The following is a 12,829-nucleotide window of genomic DNA, read 5'->3' on the forward strand; positions in this document are numbered from 1 at the left end:
AATTTTAACAGTTAATTTTCAATTGTTTGATACTTGTAGCTCTTTGCCAGAACTCCTTGAAAAAAAAAGACTTATTGATCTCCATACAAATGTTGCCACTGCTGTTTTAGAACATATAAAGGTAAATTTAACTTCTCCCTCCTTACAATATAACTACTAATTTTGTAGGTTTTAGACTTTTTAAGATTCTTATTCAGTATCTCATTGAGCCCTAACTGTAAGGTTGAGTTATAATTATTGAAGGCAGCATTATTACCTTCATTTTTGCACATGAGGAAACCAATCCAGGAAGGTTAGTGATTTGCCCAAGGTCACACATTCAGTAAGGAGAACTTAGCACCTGTGATATTTTTATTATGTTTCACTGCCTTAGTAATGCCTCTACATGTCCTACTTTGTTAATAATAGATTTGTATCCGAACATCAGTAATTCAGGTTTAGACACCCCTTTACTATAGTACTATCTGAAATATGTTGATAACATCACAATGAAATGCAACTTGGTTCTGAACATTTTAGTTTAAGATTAGTCTGTTAGCCTTATAGCTTCTTACTATCTCCCACTATACTGTGATTTTGAAACACATGTATTGGATAATCCTGTATGTTGTCTATCATAATTATTTTTTCTCATTACTTTATTCATAACTCCATATCAGTTTGATTTAATCCATTCATCAGTATTCTATTGTCATTTATTCTCTGGACATGGAACTGAATTCCAGTGACAGATTGGTGATATACCAGAATGTAGTTACTACTGACCCCTGCTTTCCATTTGAGATGATACATTTGAAAAAGCAATAAAAACTAAATATACTTTCTGTCTGTCAAACGTGTTGATAACAACTTGTATTTATGGAAAAGGGGATTAAACATTTTTTAATGATTTTAAAAGTCTTAGAGCACTAGAAAGGAGCTAATATAGATAGATTTGATCATTGTAGATCATAGAATTTAAACCTGCACAATTTCTATTAAGCTGACACCTGATTTTTTTCTTTGTTCCACTTCTTGATTTTGATCTTGCTATTTTCATATACCTACAGGAATAGAAATATAATTGTGCCGTCTATAGATGATATCTGATGATAACTTCCATATGTTGTACCTCTGTAAAGTGGAAAAAGCCTGCTCATTTTTTTTACCTGAGGTCATTGTCTCCAGTGAAGATAATATATATAACTGGTGGAATGTAACAGAGAGCTATATTCAGTGATTTCCTTCACTCAGAAAAGACAGACTTTGCTTACAAAGCTAATATAAAAAGTTAAATAAAACTGTTGTATTAAAATATAAGTTCTAATTTACATCGGCTTAACTATAGTTTTGTAATCAAGATTTTCTGATCTATTAAACCAATGCTCTTTGAGTACATGCTGGGTGTTTATGACAGTTGTTAACAGTCTATGTGTTACGTTGAGATTTAAACAGTTTTGTGGACTTTTTTTGACTTTAGTTTTTTCCAGGGTTTTTGGTTTTTCTTTGGAGGGGGCAGATCTCACAGCTGTAAAATCAGGAAGGTGCTAAACCCAGCTCCTACTTCCAAACCGAATTGTGTAACCCAAAGTGTTTAAAAGCATATTAGCATACCAATGGAAAGTGCACATTTTCATCTTTTTCATAAAACTTTACAAACACTATCCTGCCACAAATTTATATGAATATACTCTAGATCAAAGACTATGGTTTATGGTTTGAGGAAATTCTGGATAAAGTAATTTACTCAATTGTGTTTATTAAATGGCTCTGTGGGTATTGTGCGTGGCCCTAGAGATCCCATGGTAAACAAGATGGACAAGTTCTTTCTTCTCTTGGAGCTAATCTTACATTGACAAAAAGCAAAGTAAGCAATTAGAAAGCATGGCATTTAGGTGGTATGAAAACAGCAAAATAGGGTGATAAGAGGTAATAGACAGTAGCCCAGAGGGCTGTTCTAGAGGAAGTGAAATTGCCTTTGATGAGATGATGATTGAGTTGAGACCTGAATCACCCAAAGGAGCCAGTTAGTGAAAATCTCAGGGCCACCCATTTCAGGCAGAGGGAATAAGTGCTGCAAAGGCCCTAAGGCAAGAAGAAATTTACTATTTTAGGGACCTAGAAGATGACTAATGTACTCATAGTGAGGAGGGAAAGAGTTGATAAAACTATTGGATCAAGAGAAATAGGGATTTAAGTATGATGGAAGTCATTGGAGGTTAATGCCATGATTTGATTTATGTTTCAGCCAGAGAATGGTCTGAGGAGTGTTGAGGAATGGATGAGTTCTGGAAGATGGCTATTATCTTGTCTAAGTAGAGAATGGTGTTTTTTAAGGAAAAATTTACTTATAAAATTCTTTATGATGCTTATTTACAACTTTACATGAGCTATGAATCAACTTGTCCTAATGGAGCCATCTGTCTGATAAATTTTATTATGTCACCATGCCTGACCCAAAATTTCCTCTTTCAGACCTGGTTCCTTGGCTCTCTATAAAAGAACTTGTTTCTTCCTGGATTGCTAATAAGCAGAGCATCTTATACTAAGAAACTGATTTGTCATTCAGGGTGTTAAGTATTTTTATATAAAATAAATGTAAAATATGTATATAAAATAATTTTATATGAAATAATTTTTGTGCTATAACTCAAGGAAGACACCATTTTCCTAATAGGATCTGATATAAAGGACATTATGTAAGGTCATTTACTTGCAGAGGGAAAATTTCTTGTATAAGATGCCATGTTCCTTGTTGGATCATTCTAGGAATCCCGATTAATACCAGAAGTTTTTTTGTCTTTTAAATCTTAGATACAGGAGCATATTTATTTTAAATATTGGCATATAAATTATAATTGTATTTATTAAGCCACATACTCTGAGTTATCCTGATATTAGAAATTCTGTTAGTATAGAAAAATTGCAGTGTTTTTTGAGAAGAGTCCTGTCTTAATTAAAACATCTCTTTATTCTCCTATGTCAAAGCTAGCATGTAAATTGTGTTGCTTCCAATTTTTCTTATTACTTGTAGTTATAAAATTTTTCTTCTAGTTTTTATAATTATTAAATTTCCAACTTTAAAATATTTACTTCAAAATGATACATTTATTTGTGCCATTTTTATGTTATACCATCTGCCTCTGGCTATATAATGTTCAACAATAATTTTAAAAATATTTTTCTCCAATATCTCTTACTCTTTACTAGAATTTGTTGACCATCTGGGCTTCACTTCTTTGTAAACATTCATTCACTTAAGCAGTAAATATTTATTTATTATTGTTATTGTTATTAGCAAGAACATTATGACTCTTTATGCAGAGATCTCAGAACACATCTCTTGGTATTTGTCTTTATTGCAGTTTTGCATATTTCTTATTTTGGGATGTTTCGTTTGTACCTGCTGCTTATATTTCTTTAGATCATTTTCTAAAGCAGAATACTAGAAAAAATTAATCTCTTTAGAAGTCCTGGTAGTTATCCAGCAGTTGATATTTGGCAGCACAGCAGTTTGTGACAACTTTGACAAATATTATCATGTAAATTTATTGATACTCTAAAGATTTTAGTGGCTTGAGTAGTCAACTTTGGTTTAATAGGTTAAGAGTAAATTGTGAATTGTGAAGGAACTTTCCCTGCAGCGGACAGATTCTCTAGTTGTGTCACGGGAGCCTAGTTGCTCCAAGGCGTGTGGGATCTTAGTTCCCCACCAGAGATCTAATGTTTACCCCCACTTGTTGGTTATTACGTAATGGATTCTGAGATTACTTAAATTTGTAGACAGATTTCAGTATACTTTAATGATTACTGTCCCAGCTGCATAGCCACCTGGAATTAATTATTCTCTAGCATCAGAAACCTAAGAAAAGGAAAAGTCACCTACATGTAAGTCAGAGTAGAAGAGAGAGAGAAATGGCATACATGCTCTTTCCTTAGTGCTCCCACCTGAGAGGAAGAGCTCTCACATCTGATTGCTCCTTACCGAGGTAGCTGGCCAAGAATAAGTGGTTAATAAGCTCTTGGGAATTATTGGTGCTGGATCTTCATTTCTTTCTTGCTGCTTCCTGTGGAGAAAGTTAAGTACTGAGTTAGGTCTAAAGACATCCTCTGATCAAGCAAACATGTACCGACTTAGCTCTATATACACTGAGCAAGACTTAGCTCTTGCTAGCAATGCTAATTTTTAACTAGAGCACCTCCTTCAGGGGACTTATTCTTCTTTGGTCCAACTTCTTTATCTTTCTTAGGGGAAAATAAGCTTTCAAAATAAAGTAGAAACTGAACTGATCAGCACATCAAATTAACCAATGCCCTTTATTCCCTCGGAAACAGTGGTTGCTGACCACATTATTGCCATGCTAACATGAAACATCTTGTGTGTTTGCAAATTGAATTTTTTGTTTGTATTTGATTCCAGTCTATTTATGTCAATGGTATGAGTAGGAAAAGAGGTTTGTTTCTCTAAAACTAAGTTACCTGCCTTAGACTCAGTGAAGGTGGTGATTTAATTATTACTTAATTTAGTAGCAGTGGCAGGGGGCAGACAACAACTGTAAAACATTGAAAAATCTTGAAAGTGCTAGAATTGCTTTATGTTGTAATTGTAAACATTTATAAAGTTTTGTATATCGCTTCAAAGAAACTTGAAGTTATAGCTGATCACTTCAGTTCAGTTCAGTTCAGTCACTCAGTCGTGTCCGACTCTTTGCGACCCCATGAATCACAGCATGCCAGGCCTCCCTGTCCATCACCAACTCCCGGAGTTCACTCAGACTCAAGTCCATCGAGTCCGTGATGCCATCCAGCCATCTCATCCTCTTTTGTCCCCTTCTCCTCCTGCCCCCAATCCCTCCCAGCATCAGAGTCTTTTCCAATGAGTCAACTCTTCACTTGAGGTGGCCAGAGTACTGGATCACTTAACATGTGCATTATGCAGGAAAGAGAAAAATTTCAGTCCATGAACCTCAGTGCTCAGCCGTCTTGGGTCTACCTCAAAATTGACAGACAATTATATGTTTTAGATCTTAAGTTAAATTGTAGTGTTTAAACATGGATATACAGCCAGGTCCTTTTTTATTTTTTCTTTTGGCTGAGCTGGGTCTTCATTGATGCTTACAGACTTTATCTAGTTGTGGTATGTGGGGGGACCACTTTCTAGTGGAGGTATATGGGTTTCTCATTGCAGTGGATTCCTTTGTTGCAGAGCACGGGCTCTAGGGCATACAGCTTTGTAATTGTGGCACAAGAGCTCAGTCATTGCGGCTCACAGATTGACCCATGGGATGTGGAATATTCCCAGATCAGGGATCAGACCCATGTCCCCTGCATTGGCAGGCAGATTCTTAAGCACTGGACCAGCAGGGAAATCCCCCTTTTTTTTTTCTTTGCATTAACTGACTTCGATTAACTGATCACTGCTCTCCTGATCACTATAGGGAAGAAACTATACTGTCCTGTAAATCAGAACATTTCTCTGTCTGGATTTTGACTAATCTGTTTTAAATGATCTTTTATCCAGTACACTACTGAGTGAATGTTCATATGACCTTGCTGTCTTTTCTTCAAGGCAGGAGAAAATATATCCTGTAGCAGGAAGTCCCCAATTGACAGACTGTATCTTATACCTCCTTTCATCCCAAATAAGATTAGTCATTATCAGAAATTAAAGAAGTTTGCTTTACTCCAAGTATGACCAAAGACAGCTCTTCAATGTGTAAAATGTCTTTTAGTTTCTCACACTAAGTTTCTGGACACCTCTTCCACATCTTCAAAAAACAAAGTGTGGAATTACCTTTCTCTTTCACTTTTCCACCGTCAGGTTTCATGAAGATAAAGCTTTGTCATTAGCAAGACTCAATAGATTCATAAAGGTTACATTCAAAGAATTAAAGACTTCTCACAACTCAATAGAGAAAATGCACAACCCAATTTTTAAAAGGGCAAAAAGTTTGAACAGAGATTTGACTGAAAAAGATATCCGAGTGATGAAGAAGTTCAACATCAACAATAATTAGAAAAATAGCAAACTAAAACCATAGTGAGATACCTCTGCATATCTATCAGAATGTCTAAACTTTAAAATATTGATCACGTCAGCCTTTGGCAAGGATGCAGAACTAGAACTCTCATATTTTGCTGGTAGCAGTGTAAAATGGTGCACCCACTTTGGAAAACAGTATCTCTGTTTCTTAAAATGTTAAACACAAATCCATCATGTGCTCCAGCCATTCTACTCCTAAGTTTACTCAAGATAAATGAAAGCAAATGTGTTCATTATACATGAATATTCATAGCAGCTCTTTGTCATAGCCCCAAACTGGAAATCAGTCAGATGTCTATCAACAGGCTAATTAAGTAAACAGAGTCCAGTATATCTATACAGTGGATAGTATTCAACGATTAAAAAGGCGCTACTATTAATACATACAACAGTGTGTACTCAATGAATCTCAGAGTAATTACACTGAGTGAAAGAAGCTACATACAGAAAAAAAGAGCACATAATCTATAGTTGCGTTTATAGAAAATTCAGAAAAAGGCAGGCTAATCTATAGTCACAGAAAGTAGGACATGAAGAACGGTGTTGGAGAGTAAAAGAAGGATATTTACAATGAGAGAATTTCCTTAACTGATGTGAATGATATGTTCACTATCTGGATTGTGTATATGGTTTCATGGGTATATACTTACATTAAAACTTAACCAAATTCTGTGTTTTATATGTTATTTTACTTTGATAAAAGTGAAAAACATAATGCTTAGCGTTCACCTACTTCAGATCATCTATAAGTAAGAAAACAGATTTTTATTAAGTCATTGAGAAAACCAAAGACTAATTTTGGTAATGTGAGTTTTTGGCTTTACAGCTTAAATGACATAGAATAGCAAGAAACAGAGGATATGCTACATAGTTTGTGAGTGGGTAAACCTGGGAGGGTTTTTTTTTCCAGTCTTTTCCCTTATAAGAATATGCTGTAAGTTAAACACAGAGAGGAGAAGCAGACTTGTGATGAACAGTCTCAGATGTTTACAATGAAAGGAGAGGACAGATGCATTCCTTAACTTTTTAAATAGGTATCTCACATTTTACTTATTTATACCTTGACTTGTTCTACAGAATTTAAGGTCACTTACAATGTCAGCACGTAGAATAACAGAATAGAGAATAATTCATAAGCACCAGGGGTATACAAATCAGACTAGAAAGTAGAAAGTCAAACATTGCCCTTATAATTCCTCAGTCCTGTGGCCCCCATTTTCCAGAGTCCTTCACAAACCTACTGGGGAACTTAGGACTAGAAGGAACCTTGGGACAGAGTTCTTAGCAGATTCCATGAGATAGTAAGGTTTCTTCTTTTTTGGTCAAATAAAGTTAGAAGTAAAATGTGCTGTATCTTCCTCTTAGAGATTCATAATGCAGCGTTATATATGCATTTTAAAAACATTTTTAAAAAACGTAAACTCTGTTGACTTTGGAACGCTTCTAGGGATTATTTCTTAACCAACTGTAAGAACTAGCACCCTGCAGAACGTATTTTGTGAAATATTCTTCATTTAATCATTGAAGGAAATAAGATATACCTCTTACCTCCAAAAAAGGTAAAATATTCCCTAGTTAATGGCAGAGTTGGAACTCATACCTAAAACTCTTTGTATTTTGAACTTTGACTTGTAATTTTTTTTTTTGCTATGCTATGTATCATTGTTATTCTGTTTCAGTCCAGCTCAGTTTATCAAGTAAAGTCAAGAATACCTCATTTAAAGAAGAATTTTGCATTCTTTTACTCAACTCCTTCTGATAGTGCCATTTTGGCTTTCTTTCCTCTGTACTTGTTGATCACCTATAATGTACAGTTCTGTAGATGGTCCTTATTTTAATCCAGTAAAAACATTCACATCTTGATTGTTATGTGAATTCACCACAAATTCCCCACATATATGTAAATTATGTGTATTACCAAAAAAATAAATATATACTAATTGACAAGTATACTTTCCTGTATACAAAAGAAGCAATAAATTTTTCTTGAGGAGAATGTAATTTTCCCTCCTCTTTATCTGTGGTGTATATGGAATCTGACCTGGATTTGAATCTCAACTCTCTGCTTCTACTCTGGTAACCTGGAATAAATCTATGTTTCTTTGTGTCTGTTTCTTCATCTTTAAAATGGGATTAATAATTCCTAGTTTATAGTGTTGTCTGGAGAATTAAATGAGATAATCTGATTTTGTAGCTTTTAAACACTATTCTCTGATACCCTAGACTCAATAGAGACATTTAATTGGTCACTTGTATCTATTTTATGTTTAGGGTTCTGCAGAAGATTTGGTTTGAGAAAGAGGGTCCTGAGGTTCTCTGTTTAGAAACATTTGAAAGCCATAGCTGTAAGTAAAGTGCCTTGCACATACTAGATACTGAACAGGCACTAGTTCTCTTACGCAGGTTAGATCTTTACTTCATTCCTTTCCCTCCCCCATGAGGCTCCTTCCCAGTCAGTATATTGAAATGCTGCATGATTTTTATTTAACTCCTTTATGGAAATATAGTTCACATACCATACAATTCACCTTTTTAAACCATACAATTTAGTGGTTTTTACTATTTTCAGAGAGTTACACAACCATAATCACAAGGCAATTTTAGAACATTATCACCTTCAAAAGAATGTCTACCCATTAGCCATCAGATTAACTTGTTTTTTAATTCTGCCTCCATTGTTATTAGAAGTTAAAATGTGGATAAGTTAATACGTCAAGAAGAGCAAAACGAGTCTGAGTGGCCATGTTTCTTCATTTATGCGGGTACACACGCTAGAGTCCATTATGGCATTTAACATGCTTGATTTTATATCTATTGAATCACGAATGCTTGATTCTCTGCATTTTTCACTTCTGGAAGTTCATTTATCTACTTTCATAACTTTTAAAGATGATTACTTGATCTGTATATGTCTTGCTCTGAGCTTAGAAATTTGACATATATTTTGCTACAAGACAGGTGCTTTGTTAGACTCCTAGGGTTAAACAATTAGAAACATTCTAGGAAGTTTATAGTTCTAGAAGGGTATGTAAACCAAAGAGAGTAATGTGGTGTAATCATTGCTGTTACGGAGAAGTGTGTGAAGTGCTGTCAGTACACACTTAAGGGCTTAATTAATTCTCCCAGTGAAGAAGGAGATTGGGAAGGAGCAGGAAAGGGAAGAAACAGAGGTTGAAGGGTTCTAGAGAAGCTGCAAAGATGCTGGACCTTGAAAAATTAGTAGAATTCACTGGGCAGGTGATGGAGGAGAAATGCATTCTAAAAAAGCTAAGAGAATAATTCAAGCCCAAGCTTGAGGATTAAAAGCATTCACTAATTTTAATGAAAAGTCAGTGAGTTAATTGATGTGACTAAAGGGAACTGAACCTGGTGAATAGTGGTAAAACAGGAAAGTTGGCTGGAGCAGATTGTGAGGCCCTGAAAGTCAGCCTAACACCTTATTTTATCTCCTTCCCCCTTCCATTCTCGGCTTTAGTCTACAGATAATTAGCCTTTCCCAGTCTAATATTTATGTTAACATAGGGCTTCCCTGGTGGCCTCGGTTGGTAGATAATCCGCCTGCAGTGCAGGAGACCTGGGTTCGATCCTTGGCTTGGGAAGATCCCCTGGAGGAGGGCATGGCAACTCACTCCAGTATTTTTGCCTGGAGAATCCTCATGGACAGAGGAGCCTGGCGGACTGCAGTCCATGGGGTCACAAAGAATTGGATGCAGCTGAGAGACTAAGCACACACAGTTCCTACTACCATCATTTTATTTCCCAGGAATTATCTTTGGCTTTTTTCACTCTTTTCCTTCCTACGTACATTCTCATGTTAGTTATTAAGTATACGTCTCTGTTCCCATTCCCACAGTCACCACTGTGGTCACTTTCCTAGGATCTCCTTCCTGTTTCTTTTGTTCATTTTTGATGCTGCATTTTTCCATTCCTAGTACTTTAGCGTCTATCTATTTTGTTTATTCAAAGTAGCTTTATACAGTAATTAAAATAGTTCCTATATCAGGGAATCTAAAAAAAAAAAAACGTGGAGAGCCATTTGTAAAAAACAAAAACTCTATTACAAAGTTTAGTAACTCTTATCTCAACTTCACTCAAGGAAATTCTCCGTGTACTGGTGTAGAATATATTGCTGAGTGAAAACAAGGGACAGCAGAGTATAGTATATTGCCTTTTGTGTCAGAAAGCAGAGGGATATTAGGATATAGATACTATTTGCTTGTATTTGCATAGAGAAGCTGAAAAACTATAGGAGAAATAAATAGCCAAAGAAGCAGGTGGAAATGGGGTAGAAAAGGACAGGAGTGAGGACAGGTCTCAGTATATTTACCTTTTCATGTTTTGATTTTCAAGCTGAGTATTTCATCTGTTTAAAGCTCTGGCCTTGTAATGCCACAGTGGAGGAGTGGGATTGAGGGGTTGATCACCTGTTGGCTCATGTATGAAATCACTGCTGAATCTGCCATTCAGACCTATCCACTCTGATCATGCCTTGATATCCCTTTAACCAGGGCTCTGCTGGTGGCTCAGACAGTAAAGAATCCACCTGTAGTCGAGAGACCTGGTTTCGATCCCCAGAGAAGGGGATGGCTACCCACTCCAGTATTCGTGCCTGCAGAATCCTGTGGACAGAGGAGCCTGGAGAGCTGTAGTCCATGGGGTCGCAAAGAGTTGGACATGACTGAACAACTAACACACAAACACACACACACACACACACACACAGAGGAGCCTGGTCAGACACAACTGAGTGACTAACATGCACACACAGGCATACTCACACGCACGATTCCTTTAAGTGAAATGAACTGTGTCTATCCATGTCCCCAAATCACTTTCAGAACAACAGAATTCATCACTTCCTTCTGTATAATTGGTTAATATTTATTTCATTCTATCATCTTAATTTACTGTTTATTTATATTCTGTATTTATATTTTGATTCTTTATTGATATCTCTGTGTTCTCATTTATTTCATGAATGATTTCTACTTAGATTGGTAACATCTTCAGTAGTAAAACATGTTCTTGTCTCTCGCATCTTATCTGAAGCATAATCTAATAGATGCTTCATGATTTTTATTTACCTTGGATTATCCTAACATGTTAATTTCATTTGGATTTTAAATTAGAAGAGCTGCCGTACAGAAAAGCAAAGTTTGACTACTTTTGCGTTAATTAAAGTTCAAAGTATTTAGTGGGAAAATTAATGAACAGTTTAAGCCATTGAAAATAGGATAACTTTCTGTCTAGTTATAAAATTATGTGGATTTACTCACTAAAGAGTAAACATAACTTGACCACTTGACATTAATTTGCATGAAATAGTGTTATTTGTATGCTAGTTACTTATTAACACAATAATTGAGATTTGTGTGACTTTTGTCTTTGTTACCATACGACATGCAGAGTTATTGTAAATTTATAAGTCAAATATAAATGAAATAGTCAATCTCATTTTTTACACTAAGTGTATGGTTAAAAGTAAAACAAAAGTAAATTCTACTAGGAAATTAACATTTGTTTTTAAAATTGATCATAGAAAATAGGCACTGGTAAGCAGAGAGGTTTTTAGTATGTTTTTATTAATGTTCTCTAATCTGATACTTATTTTGAAACAGGCAAGAAAACTGGATGTGTATTTTGAATATGAAGAAAAAATAATGAGCAAAACTACTCTGGATAAATCTCTTCTAGATATAATATCAGACCCTGATGGTATGTATCATAAATTTGAGGTTAATATAAGTTTTTCATCTGATGAATCCAATATTTCAATTTGAGTAAAATTTGAATAGAATTATTATTTTTCTCACAATCTTTGCTATTAATGAGATAATTGAGCTATTTCCTGTTGAAAAGTTTGTAGCATAGCAGTTCCTAAATTAGAAAAATTATTTGCATTTTATTTTATTGAACTCTCCTTTGAAGGTATGCTTTATTAATATATTAGTATATAAGCACTTTTTATATTCATTTGTTTAAAGTGATATATTTGAAGCTCAATTTCTGCTGGCTCCAGCAAGATCTGAAGGTAAAACATTCAAACCAAGCATGACACACATTCTAATTTGGTTTAACCCTATAGAGTTTCCTAAAAAGATGTGTCAATATCTAAAACTGAATTCTGTTTTAAATACTTTGGCAGTTCACTTTTAACTCTGTTGACAATCCCTTTATATTTATCTAAGTATATGTTCTTTAGATTTTCTTTAAACAAGATATAACTATTTGTACTTATAATCTAATTACTGTGTTCAGTTACAATGATCATAAAGTCTGCGTAGAGTTTTAGCCTCTAAAATTCTCTAAACTTTAGAGACTTGATAATTTCAGAAGAGTTTTCAATTCAGATCTCAGCTCTTTTCAAAAATGAATAAAAATAATATAAGCTATTAAGCTTCTATTTTACATACAAGTTCTTCAGCTGATAATGGTTTTTGAGTTATTGTTTTGGTTATGACTTAGATTTTATATCAAATTGAAAGATAAGAAACAATTTTTTTGAAATGTTTGTAATTAAAAGGTTCTATTCATAAAAATTTCTGAGAATCTCTAGTATTGAGAGATTTATAAAAAGCTAGATTTGTGGGGAGAACATAATATTTTGAAGGTATGTGTACTTTACAGTGAAAACATATGTAACATATATCTAAGTCCATCACTTAAGAACTATTTCTTGTTATTTACAATCAGTTTTGAGTAAAGTTTAAGCAAAAAATATGCTGATTAAAAAAACAATCAGAACCTTTTTCATTTCCCTTACTTTCTCAAACCAATTCATTTTTAAAGACATTAAGTAGAGCAGAG

The 12,829-nt window shown here is 34.6% G+C and overlaps 1 protein-coding gene across 1 annotated transcript in view; it reads left to right on the forward strand.

The window, feature by feature from the left end:
- SCFD1 (sec1 family domain containing 1) overlaps window positions 1-12,829 on the forward strand; it is a 109,206-nt gene that overhangs the window by 51,782 nt on the left and 44,595 nt on the right. Inside the window, exons 14-15 of the mRNA XM_068991605.1 lie at window positions 40-121; window positions 11,641-11,737. Coding sequence (XP_068847706.1) covers window positions 40-121; window positions 11,641-11,737 — 179 coding nt within the window. The remainder of the gene's footprint in view (window positions 1-39; window positions 122-11,640; window positions 11,738-12,829) is intronic.

The sequence above is a fragment of the Capricornis sumatraensis genome, chromosome 19 (assembly GCF_032405125.1).
Source record: "Capricornis sumatraensis isolate serow.1 chromosome 19, serow.2, whole genome shotgun sequence".
NCBI classification, from domain to species: Eukaryota; Metazoa; Chordata; class Mammalia; order Artiodactyla; family Bovidae; genus Capricornis; species Capricornis sumatraensis.